This window comes from Nematolebias whitei, chromosome 1 (assembly GCF_014905685.2).
Source record: "Nematolebias whitei isolate Nwh7 chromosome 1, NemWhi1, whole genome shotgun sequence".
Taxonomy (NCBI): domain Eukaryota; kingdom Metazoa; phylum Chordata; class Actinopteri; order Cyprinodontiformes; family Rivulidae; genus Nematolebias; species Nematolebias whitei.
Genome location: NC_056498.1, coordinates 10,138,574 through 10,152,205, shown reverse-complemented (window position 1 = coordinate 10,152,205; position 13,632 = coordinate 10,138,574). Strand labels below are relative to the sequence as shown.

At 41.1% G+C, this 13,632-nt stretch overlaps 1 protein-coding gene across 1 annotated transcript in view; it reads right to left on the bottom strand.

The window, feature by feature from the left end:
- Window positions 1–13,632, bottom strand: part of LOC119414651 (dedicator of cytokinesis protein 11) — a gene marked incomplete at its 3' end in the record, with an annotated part of 46,558 nt that overhangs the window by 15,857 nt on the left and 17,069 nt on the right. The window contains exons 3-5 of the mRNA XM_037681756.1: window positions 8,032–8,121; window positions 5,982–6,064; window positions 2,235–2,301 (exon numbers count right to left, since the gene is read on the bottom strand). Of these exons, the coding sequence (XP_037537684.1) occupies window positions 2,235–2,301; window positions 5,982–6,064; window positions 8,032–8,121 (240 nt within the window). The remainder of the gene's footprint in view (window positions 1–2,234; window positions 2,302–5,981; window positions 6,065–8,031; window positions 8,122–13,632) is intronic.

Genomic DNA, 13,632 nt, shown 5'->3' with positions numbered 1-13,632 from the left:
AATACACACTTCTGCCTGTGAATACACACTTCTGCCTGTGAATACACGCTCCTGCCTGTGAATATACACTCCTGCCTGTGAACGCACACTCCTGCCTGTGAATACACGCTCCTCCTGTGAATATACACTCCTGCCTGTGAACACACAGTCATGCCTGTGAACACACACTCCTACATGTGAACGCACATGCCTGCCTGTGAATGCACACTCCTGCGTGTGAACGTTCCTGCCTGTGAACACACGCTCCTGCCTGTGAATACACAATAATGCCTGTGAACACACGCTACTGCCTGTGAACACAACACTCCTGCCTGTGAATACACAATAATGCCTGTGAACACACGCTCCTACCTGTGAACACACACTCCTGCATGTGAACACACGCTTCTGCCTTTGAATACACTCTCCTGCCTGTGAATACACACTCCTGCCTGTGAACACACATTCCTGCCCTTTGAACGCACACTCCTGGCGTGACGTCATCAACCTTCTGTAATCATCGGCCGTGTGCTCGAGTGTTTCCTTGACTAGTTTGTTTAAGGTTTATTATCTGGGTGTCCAAGTACTTCTTTAAAAAGTCTTCAGTTAATCCAAAATGCTGATGCCAGAGTCTTAACTGGAGTTAGAAGAAGAGGTCATATCTCTCCAGTTTTAGCTTCTCTCCATTGGCTTCCTGTCAAATCCAGAATTGAATTCAAAGTCTGACTTCTAACCTACAAAGCTCTCAACAACCTATTGTAGTTCCATCTTATATTACAGATCTTAGTGTTCCATATTTTCCTAACAGAGCACTTCACTCTCAAAATGCAGGTTTACTTGTGGTTCCTAGAGTTTCCAAAAACAGAATGGGAGGAAGAGCTTTCAGTTATCAGGCTCCTCTCTTGTGGAACCAACTTCCAGTTTCTGTCCGTGAGGCTGAGACATTGTCCAGTTTTAAGACTGGGCTTAAGACTTTCCTTTTTGATAAATCCTATAGTTAAGGTGGCTTGGTTTCCTGAGATATCCCTTAGTTATGCTGCTATATGCTTAGACAGCTGGAGGACAAACTGACCTTATTTCATCAAATGAATAGTTTGTATTTGGAATTATTTCTAAACATGATTTTTGTATTTCCTCCTAGAGAAAATCCTGCTTGCCTCCATTTTGGTTCTGCCATTGTGTATCTGTTCCTCCTTCCTGTCCTCTCAAACCCAGCTCGTTGAAGCAGATGGCCGCTTGTCCTGAGCCTGGTTCTGCTGGAGGTTTCTTCCTCATGAGGAAGTTTTTCCTTTCCACTGTTGCCATTGTGCTTGCTCTGGATGGGAGACTGTGAGGAAGTGAAGACTCAATCTGCTTGCTCCTCTGATAAATAATGATATTAACTGACTTTTTATGAACATGAATGTTTCTGTTCAGTACCCTGAGATGACTTCTGTTGTGACTTGGCGCCATATAAATAAACTGAATTGAATTTGGGATGGGTGTACTGCTCTCCCAGTAGAAACTAATGTGTTCACATTAAGATGCTGTTTAGTCCTCTGCACGAGGCCTTGTCCTCCAGTCTGATTGGCTGCCTTCCTCCTGCAGAATGCCCATCCTTCATTCTCATCTCTCAATCCAGAGCGACACACAGCTTCTAACCATCATGAAGAAACTAATCGCAGATCATTCCCATCTCACTGAGTTATCTTATCATCCATGCTTGTTTCTGTTTGTTCACATAAAGAATGTTTGTTCTAAAGGTATTGAAGATACAAAAGGTGATGCAGAGGTGATGTTAGCAGAGAGTGGTAATCCTGAACTGTTGTCCCAGCAGCCAAACAGCGTTAACTCAGTTAAACCTTTTCTTTGTCTGTTTATCCCCGGCCATCCAGAGGCCAGAAGGAGGCAGGTCGATGAGATCTATTTATAGGACATATATGGTCTCTGGTTTCATAGCTTATGGCTGCTCACTCTCAGAGGGGTGGAACGGTCGACTGACAGATCGTAAGTCACGTATGTTCTGCCCATTCTCCTGGAATACAGAGAAACAGCAACGATTGTATGTTAGCTACTATTTTCAGGACAGGGGTGTGTGTTCAGTCCTGTTACGATTCTGTCTGAGCAGTGCCATCTCTGAACCAGCTGTGCAGGACACCACTAGAAGTCCTTGACATGGACATGGTGCTATCTGAACATTAACAGCTGAGTCAACCGACAGCTCGTCCTACCTGTCGAGATCAACGTCTGCAATTCTTTGGCACTCGGGCTCTCACCTCGTCTTTGGCGTCTTCATCAACCTCGAACACATGAGCTGGCAGCTTGTCTGTCTTTAGGACTTTGCTTTAAAAAAAAAAACACAAAAGAAAAAAATAAATCACTGCATGTCCTGTTAGTCTTTGTCTTTGAGGTCAGCAACACATCTTAAAGTCCAGTTTCTTTATGAAATCAAGGTTTGAACATGAAACAACTAATCTCAGACTGGTTTATGATGCTCGTCTGTTTTTGTCAGTAACTCTTGAACATGAACATGTACTCCACATAAGAGTGATTTATTCACATCTATTTCTGGTAAACCCTGGAAGTCCTTTAACTTTATGACGGTTAGTGTTCCTCAAGGGAAAACAAAATCAACAACTTTATTTAACTGATTAAATTTTCTAATTTTAATATTATTTTTCACAAAAACAAGTCAGTCTTTTAGAGCCATCTCAGCTTAAAATAAAAAAAGTAAATTTAAATTATTTTTAAAATTTTAACTATTTAAAGGGTTTTCATTCGACAATCAAGGTCCTTAACTCCAGAAGAAGCGTGGAGAGACACAGAATCCAAGATGCTTGAGGCCCAGAGTGAAGTTTAGCAAGTGGTGGTTTGAGCCGTATCCTCTGCTGGTGATGGTCCACCAACCAGGTCCAAAGTCAGCGCAGCCATCTGCCAGGACATTTAGAGCACTTCAGGCTGCTCTCTATTGACGGAGATGCTGCTTTGATTTCCCAGCATGACCTGGCACCTGCCCACACTGCCAAAAGTATCTGACTGGCAGGAAACTGACCTGACCTAAACCCCACAGAGAAGCTCTGAGATTTAGACAAGATGAAGATGAGAGACACCTGAGTCAACAGTGCACATGAGCTGAAGGCTGCTGTCAAAGCAACCTGGATCTCCTGAACCCCTCAGCAGGTCTGTAGGCCAACAGACTCCATGCTGAAAGTCTTTAAAATTCTTATGTTGACCTTCAAATGCCTAAATGGCCTCGCACCCCTTTACCTCTCTGAGCTTCTGGAACCATACGTTCCCTCTCGGGCCCTGAGATCATCCGATCAGCTGCTTTTGGCTGTTCCTAAAACAAGACTGAAGCTCAGAGGAGATCGGATATTTTCAGTCATGGGCCCCAAACTCTGGAACAACCTGCCCCCCAATATTAGGCAGGCCACCTCTCTTCCTCAGTTCAAATCTCTGCTAAAAACACATCTGTTCTCGCAGGCATTTCACACAGTGTGAATTGATTTAGTGTTTTGTTTTTTGTTCTGTGATCCTATGTTTTAAATGCTTTTTATTAATTCTTCAGTATTGTCATTAGTGTATTGTATTTTTTTTCATTAATTTTACTCCCATTGATGTTGTTGTTAAGCACTTTGATAACAGTTTCTGTTTAAAACGTGCTCTATAAATAAAGTTGACTTGACTTGAATGCATCACATTCAAGCAGTAAGAAGCAAAATGAGCCCAGACCAAGTATGGAGTGAATACACAGAACAGTACATGGACATGTTGGTCAGTTTGCATACAGGTGCTGGTCATAAAACTATAATATCATGAAAAGGTTGATTTATTTCAATAATTCTATTCAAAAAGTGAAACTTATTATTGTTATATATTCATTCATTACACACAAATGTTTATTTATTTTTTATTATTATAACTGACAACTAATGAAAACCCCAAATTCAGTATCTCAGAAAATTAGAATATTACTTGACCAATAAAAAAAATGATTTTTAGAAACGTTGGCCAACTGAAAAGTATGAACATGAAAAGTATGAGCATGTACAGCATCAATACTTAGTTGTTGCTCCTTTTGCCTGGATTACTGCAGTAATGCAGCGTGGCATGGAGTCGATCAGTCTGTGGCACTGCTCAGGTGTTATGAGAGCACAGGTTGCTCTGATAGTGGCCTTCAGCTCTTCTGAATTGTTGGGTCTGGTGCATCTTCCTCTTCACAATACCCCATAAATGGCTACTGGGTTACGGTCAGGCAAGTTTGCTGGCCAATTAAGAACAGGGATACCATGGTCCTTAAACCAGGTACTGGTAGCTTTGGCACAATGTGCAGGTACCAAGTCCTGTTGGAAAATGAAATCTGCATCTCAATAAAGTTGGTCAGCAGCAGGAAGCATGAAGTGCTCTAAAACTTCCTGGTAGATGGCTGCATTGACCTTGGACCTCAGAAAACACAGTGGACCAACACCAGCAGATGACATGGCACCCCAAACCATCACTGACTGTGGAAACTTGACACTGGACCTCAAGCAACGTGGATTCTGTGTCTCTCCTTGCTTCCTCCAGACTCTGGGACCTTGATTTCCAAAGGAAATGCTAAATTTACTTTAATCAGAGAACATAACTTTGGACCACTCAGCAGCAGTCCCAGGCGATATGCTTCTGATGCTGTCTCTTGTTCAAGAGTGGCTTGACACAAGGAATGCGACAAATGAAACCCATGTCTTGCATACGTCTGTGCGTGGTGGTTCTTGAAGCATTGACTCCAGCTGCAGTCCACTCTTTGTGAATCTCCCGCACATTTTGGAATGGGTTTTGTTTCACCATCATCTCCAGGGTGCAGTTATCCCTGTTGCTTGTACACTTTTTTCTACCACATCGTTTCCTTCCCTTCACCTCTCCATTAATGTGTTTGGACACAGAGCTCTGTGAACAGCCAGCTTTTTCAGCAATTACCTTTTGTGTGTTGCCGTCATTGTGCAAGGTGTCGATGGTCGACTTTTGGACAACTGTCAAGTCAGCAGTCTTCCCCATGATTGTGCACCCTACACAACTCAACTGAGACCATTTAAAGGCCTTTGCAGGTGTTTTGAGTTAATTAGCTGATTAGAGTGTGGCACCAGGTGTCTTCAATATTGAACCTTTTCACAATATTGTAATTTTCTGAGATACTGAATTTGGGGTTTTCATTAGGTGTCAGTTATAATTATCAACATTAAAAGAAATAAACATTTGAAATATATCAGTCTGTGTGTAATGAATGAATATAATATACAAGTTCCAGTTTTTGAATGGAATTACTGAAATAAATCAACTTTTTCATGATATTCTAATTTTATGATAAACTGGATTCTGGTTGTCATTAGCCGTAAACAATAATCATCAACGTTAACAGAAGTAAATACTTACAATATTTAATGAATCTACAGTTCAAAGCAGATGTTTACATAGACCATATAAAAAAAACTTTAGCAATTTTCCCACAGTCCGACATGAAATCTGGCTGAACCCTTCATTTTCGGTTAGTTAGATATTTTCTATCATTTCGAAGATTGTCTTGCAGTTTATCAACAATCAGAGCTGCTGTATCGTAACATGACTAATATGTTGGGACTACTTGTATCATATCTTACAGTTAAGCACCATTTTCAGTTCCGTATGCTCTGATAGCGGCAGTAGTCACAACCTCGTTTCCTCAGAAGGTTTTTATCTCTGTGAAAAGTCAAAACCTCAAACCATTAAGTGAAGAAAATCTGCTTCAGTCTGTGAGCAACACTTCTTCTGTGCAGCAGCAGATTTGGTGCTGCATCAACATCATGTGATGTCTTGTAGGTCACCAAACAGCGAATCCACATGAGCAGAGTAAATCTCCTGTAAATCCTCTATATCAGGCAGTAAAGAGCTGTAAGCGATGTTGTGGTGCTGTTTTACACAAGTTCTAAGACTTGACCTCATTTTACTTCAAGATGATTTGACTTATGTTAATCAACTTCTGTTCGGACTGAAGTTCTGATGTTCCTTACCTTGGCAACATGCGGAAATCACCGGAGTAAGCCTCGTATTTGTAGCTGATAACGTGCCAGTCAGTGTTGTACATCTTGATGCACTGTGAAACAGGTGGACACAGAGAACCGGATGAAACAAAGAAATAAGGAAAAATGACAAAAAGTGGGACAAACTACACAGTTACAAGAGCAGAGATAAAAACTTTAGCATGACAAATATTTATAATTGGTAAATTACTCAAGGTGCTTTTTTAACACTGTTTTTTTAGGTGCCGATGCAAAAAGAGTAAAGTAGTCCCTTGTTTATGGACAGATGAGACAGTGTAGGGGACAAAGACTTGGGCATTTCTGTTACTCCAATGTAACCTAGACAAGGTTTTACCAATTGGATCACCTTTGACCTTTGAGCTTGTAGCCTTGAAATAAACAGGGTTCATCTTTAACCCATGAGGTGTCCAGCTGTGCCATTGGACATTCTGATGTTCAAGTGTTATCAGTTTGGAGACGGACAACGCCAAACTACAGTAGGTCCCACCTTAGGACAGATAGATAATAACGAGCTATGACTTTTGGTAGCAGCACATAGTAAAAACCTAAAAAATAAAAGGCAATAAATAAATACAAAAAAATGTCCAAATAGACAACGATATTTTTGGGAAACATAAAAACCCAGCTCTATTTGGAGCATCATCTATCAGTTAAACTTCACATTAGAAACATCATTTGAAGATTAAACGGGTCAAAAAATGTTGGACTGACTGACATTTTGAACTCTTCAACAGTTTTTTCTAAAATCACAGCTTAAGTTTGATCATTTTCTGGAAAAATTCTAACGTTTAACCTGTCTAAACTTCCTAAATTTAGAAGTTACAGGTCTTTTTATCTTCTCATATCTTCTACACATCAACCTGTAGAGACATAAAAATAGGCATGTGAACCCCTCTAAACATCACAAGATTTTGGAATGCAGGTCTGACACTAAGCAAGAGCTACACACTGCTCAGTTCATACCATGAGATCAGTTTGGACTCCCTTAAACTGAAATGGTAAACAGACTTGGAGGAATCCATATCAGACTCAATCTGGAGAAAGATCATTAAGAACATTTACTCATCCCCAGTCTGTCTGAGACATGCTGTAACTCAATTCAAGGTGGTGCACAGGCTGCACTGGTCCAAAGACAAGCTGTCCAAGATCAAAGCCAACCTGGACCCCGCATGCAATCTTTGTAAACAAGCTCCAGCTACACTCCTGCAAACAATCTAGACCTTTCCCAAAACTGTAGACTTTTTGACAAGCTATCTTTGACACCTTCTCTGGGATATGTGGAAGGATGTGATTGCTTTTGGCTCTCTTTTGACAAGGAGACTTGTTTTGTGCAATTGGAAGGACACCCCACCTCCCCACAGCATATGTATATCGGATAAGAGAAGTGATGTATCATATTTGTCTGGGAAAAATTTGATACACCCTTAACGGTTCTGTTAAAAGAAACTTCTGTTGGGACACTTGGCCGCCTTTTGTGTCATACGAGGAAAACATGTCAATGCCTGTTTAAGGCATTTATGTACTGCATGTGTGGCTGATTCGGTATGGGAGGGGATTTTGTTCAACATTTTTTCTTTGTGTGTGTGTGTGTGTTCAAAAACAATAAAATCAATAAAAAGACTTTGATAAAAAACAAAAACATTGGCATGTGGGTCGACCAGGCACTACTGACGCTTACAGTTCAGGAATTATTTGGGTACAAATGACAGTTTTCACACAGTGACTGTTTATCTGAGGCTTACTTTCTACACTTTCTTATAAAAAGAAGTTGTAAATTATTAAAATGTAACTAGACACACTATCAGAAGCTGGAAGTTGAAGCCTCAATGGATGAGTGTAAGTTATGCCAGGGGAGTGTTTTAATGTTGGTGCATTATTTCAGCATTTTAACATGTTTACTGTTCGCAGTTTACAGAAAAATAATATTGAATAAATTCCTGTTTCATTTCATATCTCCTTTATTTACTAGATTTTAACAAGTCAGATGATGTAAAGGCAAAGTGCAGTCACAGATACTCACCTCTTTAGCAAACAGACTCCTGGCCTCCTGCTCAGCGTTCTGAGGTACCGAGGGAACAACTGTCCTCCTCTGCCGGGAGATCTGGGACTCCTGCATGAACACAAACACAACAGCATCAGCAAACTGAGACTCACAGGAGCATGTAGACATTAAACACTGAGACGCCTTTAACCTCTCAGGACATGGGCAAATAACATGAAGGAAGAGGCAACAATAAAGAAATCTATGTGCATGTGAAACAGGTGGATTCAATTTAAATAGAAGTACAGACATGGTCACATTTGTTTGTACCCTTTTGAATAAATTTAAAAAAAGATACAACTTAAGGTTACTTGTGTAACCCTGGTTCTCAGAGTAGCATGAGTGAGATGTCTTCCTGTGGGATACACCTCCCCTGTGTGTTTGTCTTATCACCAGCCAATCTTGATTGTCTGGTGATGCACCTTCTAAGTATTTTGTTCCACAATGCAGCATCAGTGAAATTAAGTACGTTATGTCGCTTCACAATAGCAAAGGAAAGTTGTCTGGTGAGACGTCTCACTCATGGTACTCTGAGAACCGAGGTTACACAAGACACCTAAAATTCATTTTCATAACATTCATTTCAATGTCTCACTATGGGATATGCAGACTCTCGTATTTCCAAACACCTTATCTCTAGCAACCACCAGCACTCAAAGGTGCTCACTCCGTTCCAGAGAAGACCCAGAGTTTAATACAGCAAAGTTCATACTTGGAAAAGAGACGTCAAACTTGCAAAATCATGCAAAAGCAAATGGTAAGGAGGACCAACTTGCCACATATATGTCCTGAATACAGACCCCTTTAAAAGGGGCCTAGGATACAGTCAGGCCACAGGTGTCTGAAGGCTCTGGTTTATATAGACCAGGGGTCTGCAATCTGTGGCTCTGGAACCACATGTGGCTCTTTCGTTCCTCCATGGCAGCTCTTTCAAGCTTTGACCACATAAAACTGAATTTTATAGGATGTTATACCCACAACCAAAATGTCTAGTTTAAGCAGTTTTCCTGTCATCCATCCATCCATCCATCCATTATCTTCCGCTTGTTCCGAAGTCAGGTCGCGGAGGCAGCTTGAGCAGGGAGGTCCAGACATCTCTTTCCACAGCCACCTCTTCCAACTCTTCTGGGAATATTCCAAGGTGTTCCCAGGACAACCAAGAGACAATAGTCTCTCCAGCTTGTTCTGGATTTTCCCCGGGATATCCTCCCAGTTGGACATGTCCGAAGCACATCCCTAGGGAGGCAACCAGGGGGCATCCTTACCAGATGCCTGAAGCACCTCAACTGGCTCCTCTCAATGTGGAGGAGGAGCAGTTCTACTTTGAGTCTTTCCCGGATAACCGAACTTCTCATCCTATCTCTAAGGGAGAGTCCAGCTACCCTGTGAAGAAAACATTTCAACCGCCAGTATCTGTGATCTCATTCTTTCGGTCACTACCCAGATCTTGTGACCATAGGTGAGGGTAGGAACGTAGACCGACCGGTAAATCCTGTCATTTCCTTTACAAATATGTGGATTCTAGTAATAATACAGAGGAAATTATACTCCCTTTAACTTCATGCATTATTTCTTCAAAGTAGGATACTCAATTTCTCCACAATTAAAAAGCACATAAGCCTGCACAGTTCATTGTTTTAGTTTTCAAAAAAATTGGTAAAATTCATTCAACCTTTATTTAGACAGGTAAATCCCATTGAGCCTCGAGGACTCATTTACAAGAGAGACCTGATTTCAACAAAGAAAGATGACAACAATGGACAACAGCAACAACAATAAACAGTTATAAAAAGGCATACAGATTTTATTTATTTTTTACAAATAAGATGGCAAAAAAAAGTAACAAAAAAAAACCAGCTAGATTCTAAGGCGAATGTAGAAACTAAAAACAGGAACATGTCTGCATTGGTCCCTGCCAGGAGTCCAACAGATTCTTAAAGCCACTTAGAGAGGTCAAGGTCGAGAGCTTCAGATCTTTTTGTAAAATATTCCAGGAAACAGGAGCGGAGTAGGAGAAGGCCCTTTTGCCTAGTTCAGTCCTCACTGAGGGAACACTGCAGGTAATAATGTCCTGAGAGCGCACTCCGTAGCTGCACTCACGCAGAGACATGTAGGAAGAGATGTATGAAGGCAACAGACCAAGAAGAGATTTAAAGATGAAAATGTACCAGTGAGAGAGTCTGCGTGAAGTTAATGATGTCCAGTTAACCAGTGAATACAGGTTGCAGTGATGGGTACGATAATCACAGCCAGTTATGAATCTTAGTGCACCATGATAAACAGCATCCAACATTTGCAGGGTTCTTGTAGGAGCGTTCATGTAAATAATGTCACCGTAATCAATGGAGGGAAGGAAAGTCACAGATATAAGGTGTTTCCTAGCATTCAGAGTTAGACAGGATCTGTTTCTGAAAAAGAAACCCGGTTTAACTTTCAGTTTCTTTACCAAGTTTTCCACATGGAGCTTAAAAGAAAGATGTGAGTCGACCAAGATACCCAAATATTTATAGGAATCAACAAACTCAATGGGGACATCATTTGAGGACAAAATCGGAGGAAGAACAGCTGGGACCGACTTCCTGTTTGAAAAAAGCATCCCTTTGGTTTTGTCGACATTTAGGACAAGTTTGAGGCGGAACAAATCAGACTGGATGAACTTGAATGCAGATTTCAAAAGCTGGAAAGCCTTTTCAACTGTTTTAGCTCGACAATAAACAACTGTGTCATCAGCATAGAAATGTAAGGATGCATCAGGGATGTTTTGACCTACATTACCTATGTAGATTGTAAAGAGGGTGGGTTCTAAGAATGAACCTTGAGGTGCACCATTGTTGACTGTTAAATAACTGGAGGAAGTAACATTATGTTGAACACATTGCCTCCTATCTGAGAGATAGTTAGAGAACCAACCAATGTTGTGATCTGAGAAACCAGTTTCTGAGAGATTATGACACAAGATGTTATGATCCATAGTGTCAAAAGCTTTAGACAGGTCTAAGAAAAGTGCAGCACAATAATCCTTAGCATCCAGTGCTTCAACAACGTCATTAAGAACCTTCAGTGAAGCAGTTGTTGTGCTGTGTTGTTTCCTGAAACCAGATTGATGGAGAGGTAAGATGTTAAATGAGTCTAGGTAATTTTTGATTTGAGAGTTTATCCGTTTTTCTAAATTACATTTCAAGAATTTCATTTCATTTTAAATTTCATTACAAGAATCCAGTGTTCTATGATATACTTGCAACCTGGATATGGACACCAGTGACCCTCTGCAACATGAAAAGGAAGAAGCGAGTAAAGAAAATGGATGGATGGATGGATGGATGGATGGATGGATGGACGGACGGACGGACGGACGGACGGACGGACGGATGGAATCCAGTCTTTTCTTTTGTCTTAAAATGTAAAAATATCAATAAATGTTAACATTCATTGAATGTTTTTAGTTTTATAATTTCACACCTACTGGCCAGAAAAGCCCTCTCTAACAAACTTAAAGTAGCTCATGGGTTATAGCAGGTTTTGCGGCTCTGGTCACGTTTAATTTAGTGAACGAAGGGGTTAGAAATTACTCTTTTGATCCTAAAGGTTGCAGACACCTGGTCAAGCCAAGGGAGTTGCTCCCACTATACAGAGGGAGGGTCACTGCTTTGTGATAGGCTTGTCCATACAAGGTTTTGTCCAAGAGACTGCTCCTCAAAAAGCTGCTAGCCCTGTCCAAGTAGGTCCGCAGGGCCAGAACTAGACAAAGCTTGTCGAACCACTGTTCCTCCGGTGCGGAAAAGGCTGTAAAAATAATCGTCTATAAAAATGAGCCCACCACCTTGGGCACAAAAGCAGGGTTGGGCTGCAGTGAGAAACGGACATTCCCGGAACAACGTTATGGGGCACACTGAATGTACACGGACATCACTAACATGTTTAGCACACATCAAGGCCAACAGTAGCACTGTCTTAGGTCGTTTTCACACAGGATAGTCCGGTAGACTTGGTTCGATTGGGGACCAATATTCATAACATTTGTTTACATTTCAGCTGGTGCTGGTGCATTCACACTGCACTGAGTCAATCGAGCCAACCTGTTCCCCCCATCCCCACCCCCTCGCCTGTGGTGGCACTGCACCAAGAACTACTGAAGGAAACGACACAAAAACCTCTGTAGAAGACACTGAGCACAACTTACTTCTGGAAATAAAAACAAAAATGGAGTGGCATCATATTTTAGCGGTTTTAAGATTTCTGTTTTGTCATTTTTCAACAATGGACTCAGCATGAGAAGATGAGGCAGAAGACCATGGAGAATGTTGTTTTTCACACAAGGTGGCTGAGACAGCTCCATATGAGGTATGAGAAATGCGCGTTTGTTTTGGTTGTATTTACCCAGAATGCCCTTCACTGTAGTGCACTTCCTGCTTTTGGAGCGGTCTCCAGTTAGCTTGCATTCACACCGCATTCAAAACGTGCCAGAGTTCACTTCAGCCTAACCTAGACCTAGGTTTTTAGGTGGACCAGAGTTTGATTGGACATTCACACCTCCCCAAACGCAACGGACATTCTAGGCAAACGGACTAGAGTTCGATTAAAGTGGACTAAACAGGGCTGGTGTGAGTGCACACTTAAAGGGCAGATGTTTGAGGTCAGCCTCCTCCAGAGGCTCAAATGGGGAAGGGTTGAGAAGCTTTCCAACACAACCAACATATCCCATGAGGGAGGGAGGGCCCTGAAAAAATGAACAGATGCATAAAACAACCCACCAACGGGTGTTAGCTGGCTGTTTTCTCTTCCCTTGTAGGTGCACAGCTGAGTCTTCTCCTGAAGAGCTGTTCTTTTATATAAAAATGCTCTAGAATTCAAAAGGGTCAAGTTTATTTTTCTCGTAGCCCTGGAAACACAAGCAGTGCCACCCAGATGACGTGTTGGCTCACAGGAGATCATGCTTAACGAGGAAAACAAACCAAATTCTGCACGCGATACAGCACTTTCCTTTTCTAATACAAGTACAGACACTGAACTGGACCATTTGCTTTTTAGACTTGAAAAATTTTGGAGGACAAAGAAAGAAAATGTTCAGCAGCTGAAATTCTACATCAAGCAAAAATAGAACTGCATGTTCAGATAAACAGTTTGCTAAAATATCACATTCAGTATTTAATAACTGTTAATTTATTTAATAGTATTTATTCAAATTAATTCATACACTTGTTAAACAAGTGCTAAGCTAGTGTCCCCCATCGCTGAAGGATTTGAATAGTGAATGTTTGTAGTTTTTCAGATGAGTGCTTCTGGACTGGAAAAACAGAGAATGCAAGTAAACCTTAATGTTTTTACTAAAAACATTACAGTGGGTAGGAGTTACACTGAGGAGAAGAACAGAAGGAGGTTTGTTTTTTCTTTTTCTTGTCTGAGGTAGCTCACAGTGACAGATCCTGGTGAATAGAGAGAACAATTTTATCCTAGACCAGAGACAATGACAGAACCAGGGGGTGGCAAATGGGCCACCATAGATTAATCTATGGCCACTCCGATCATTTAATGAAATTATATACCGTACGTTTTAGCAATACAGAAGCTAAAGAAACAATA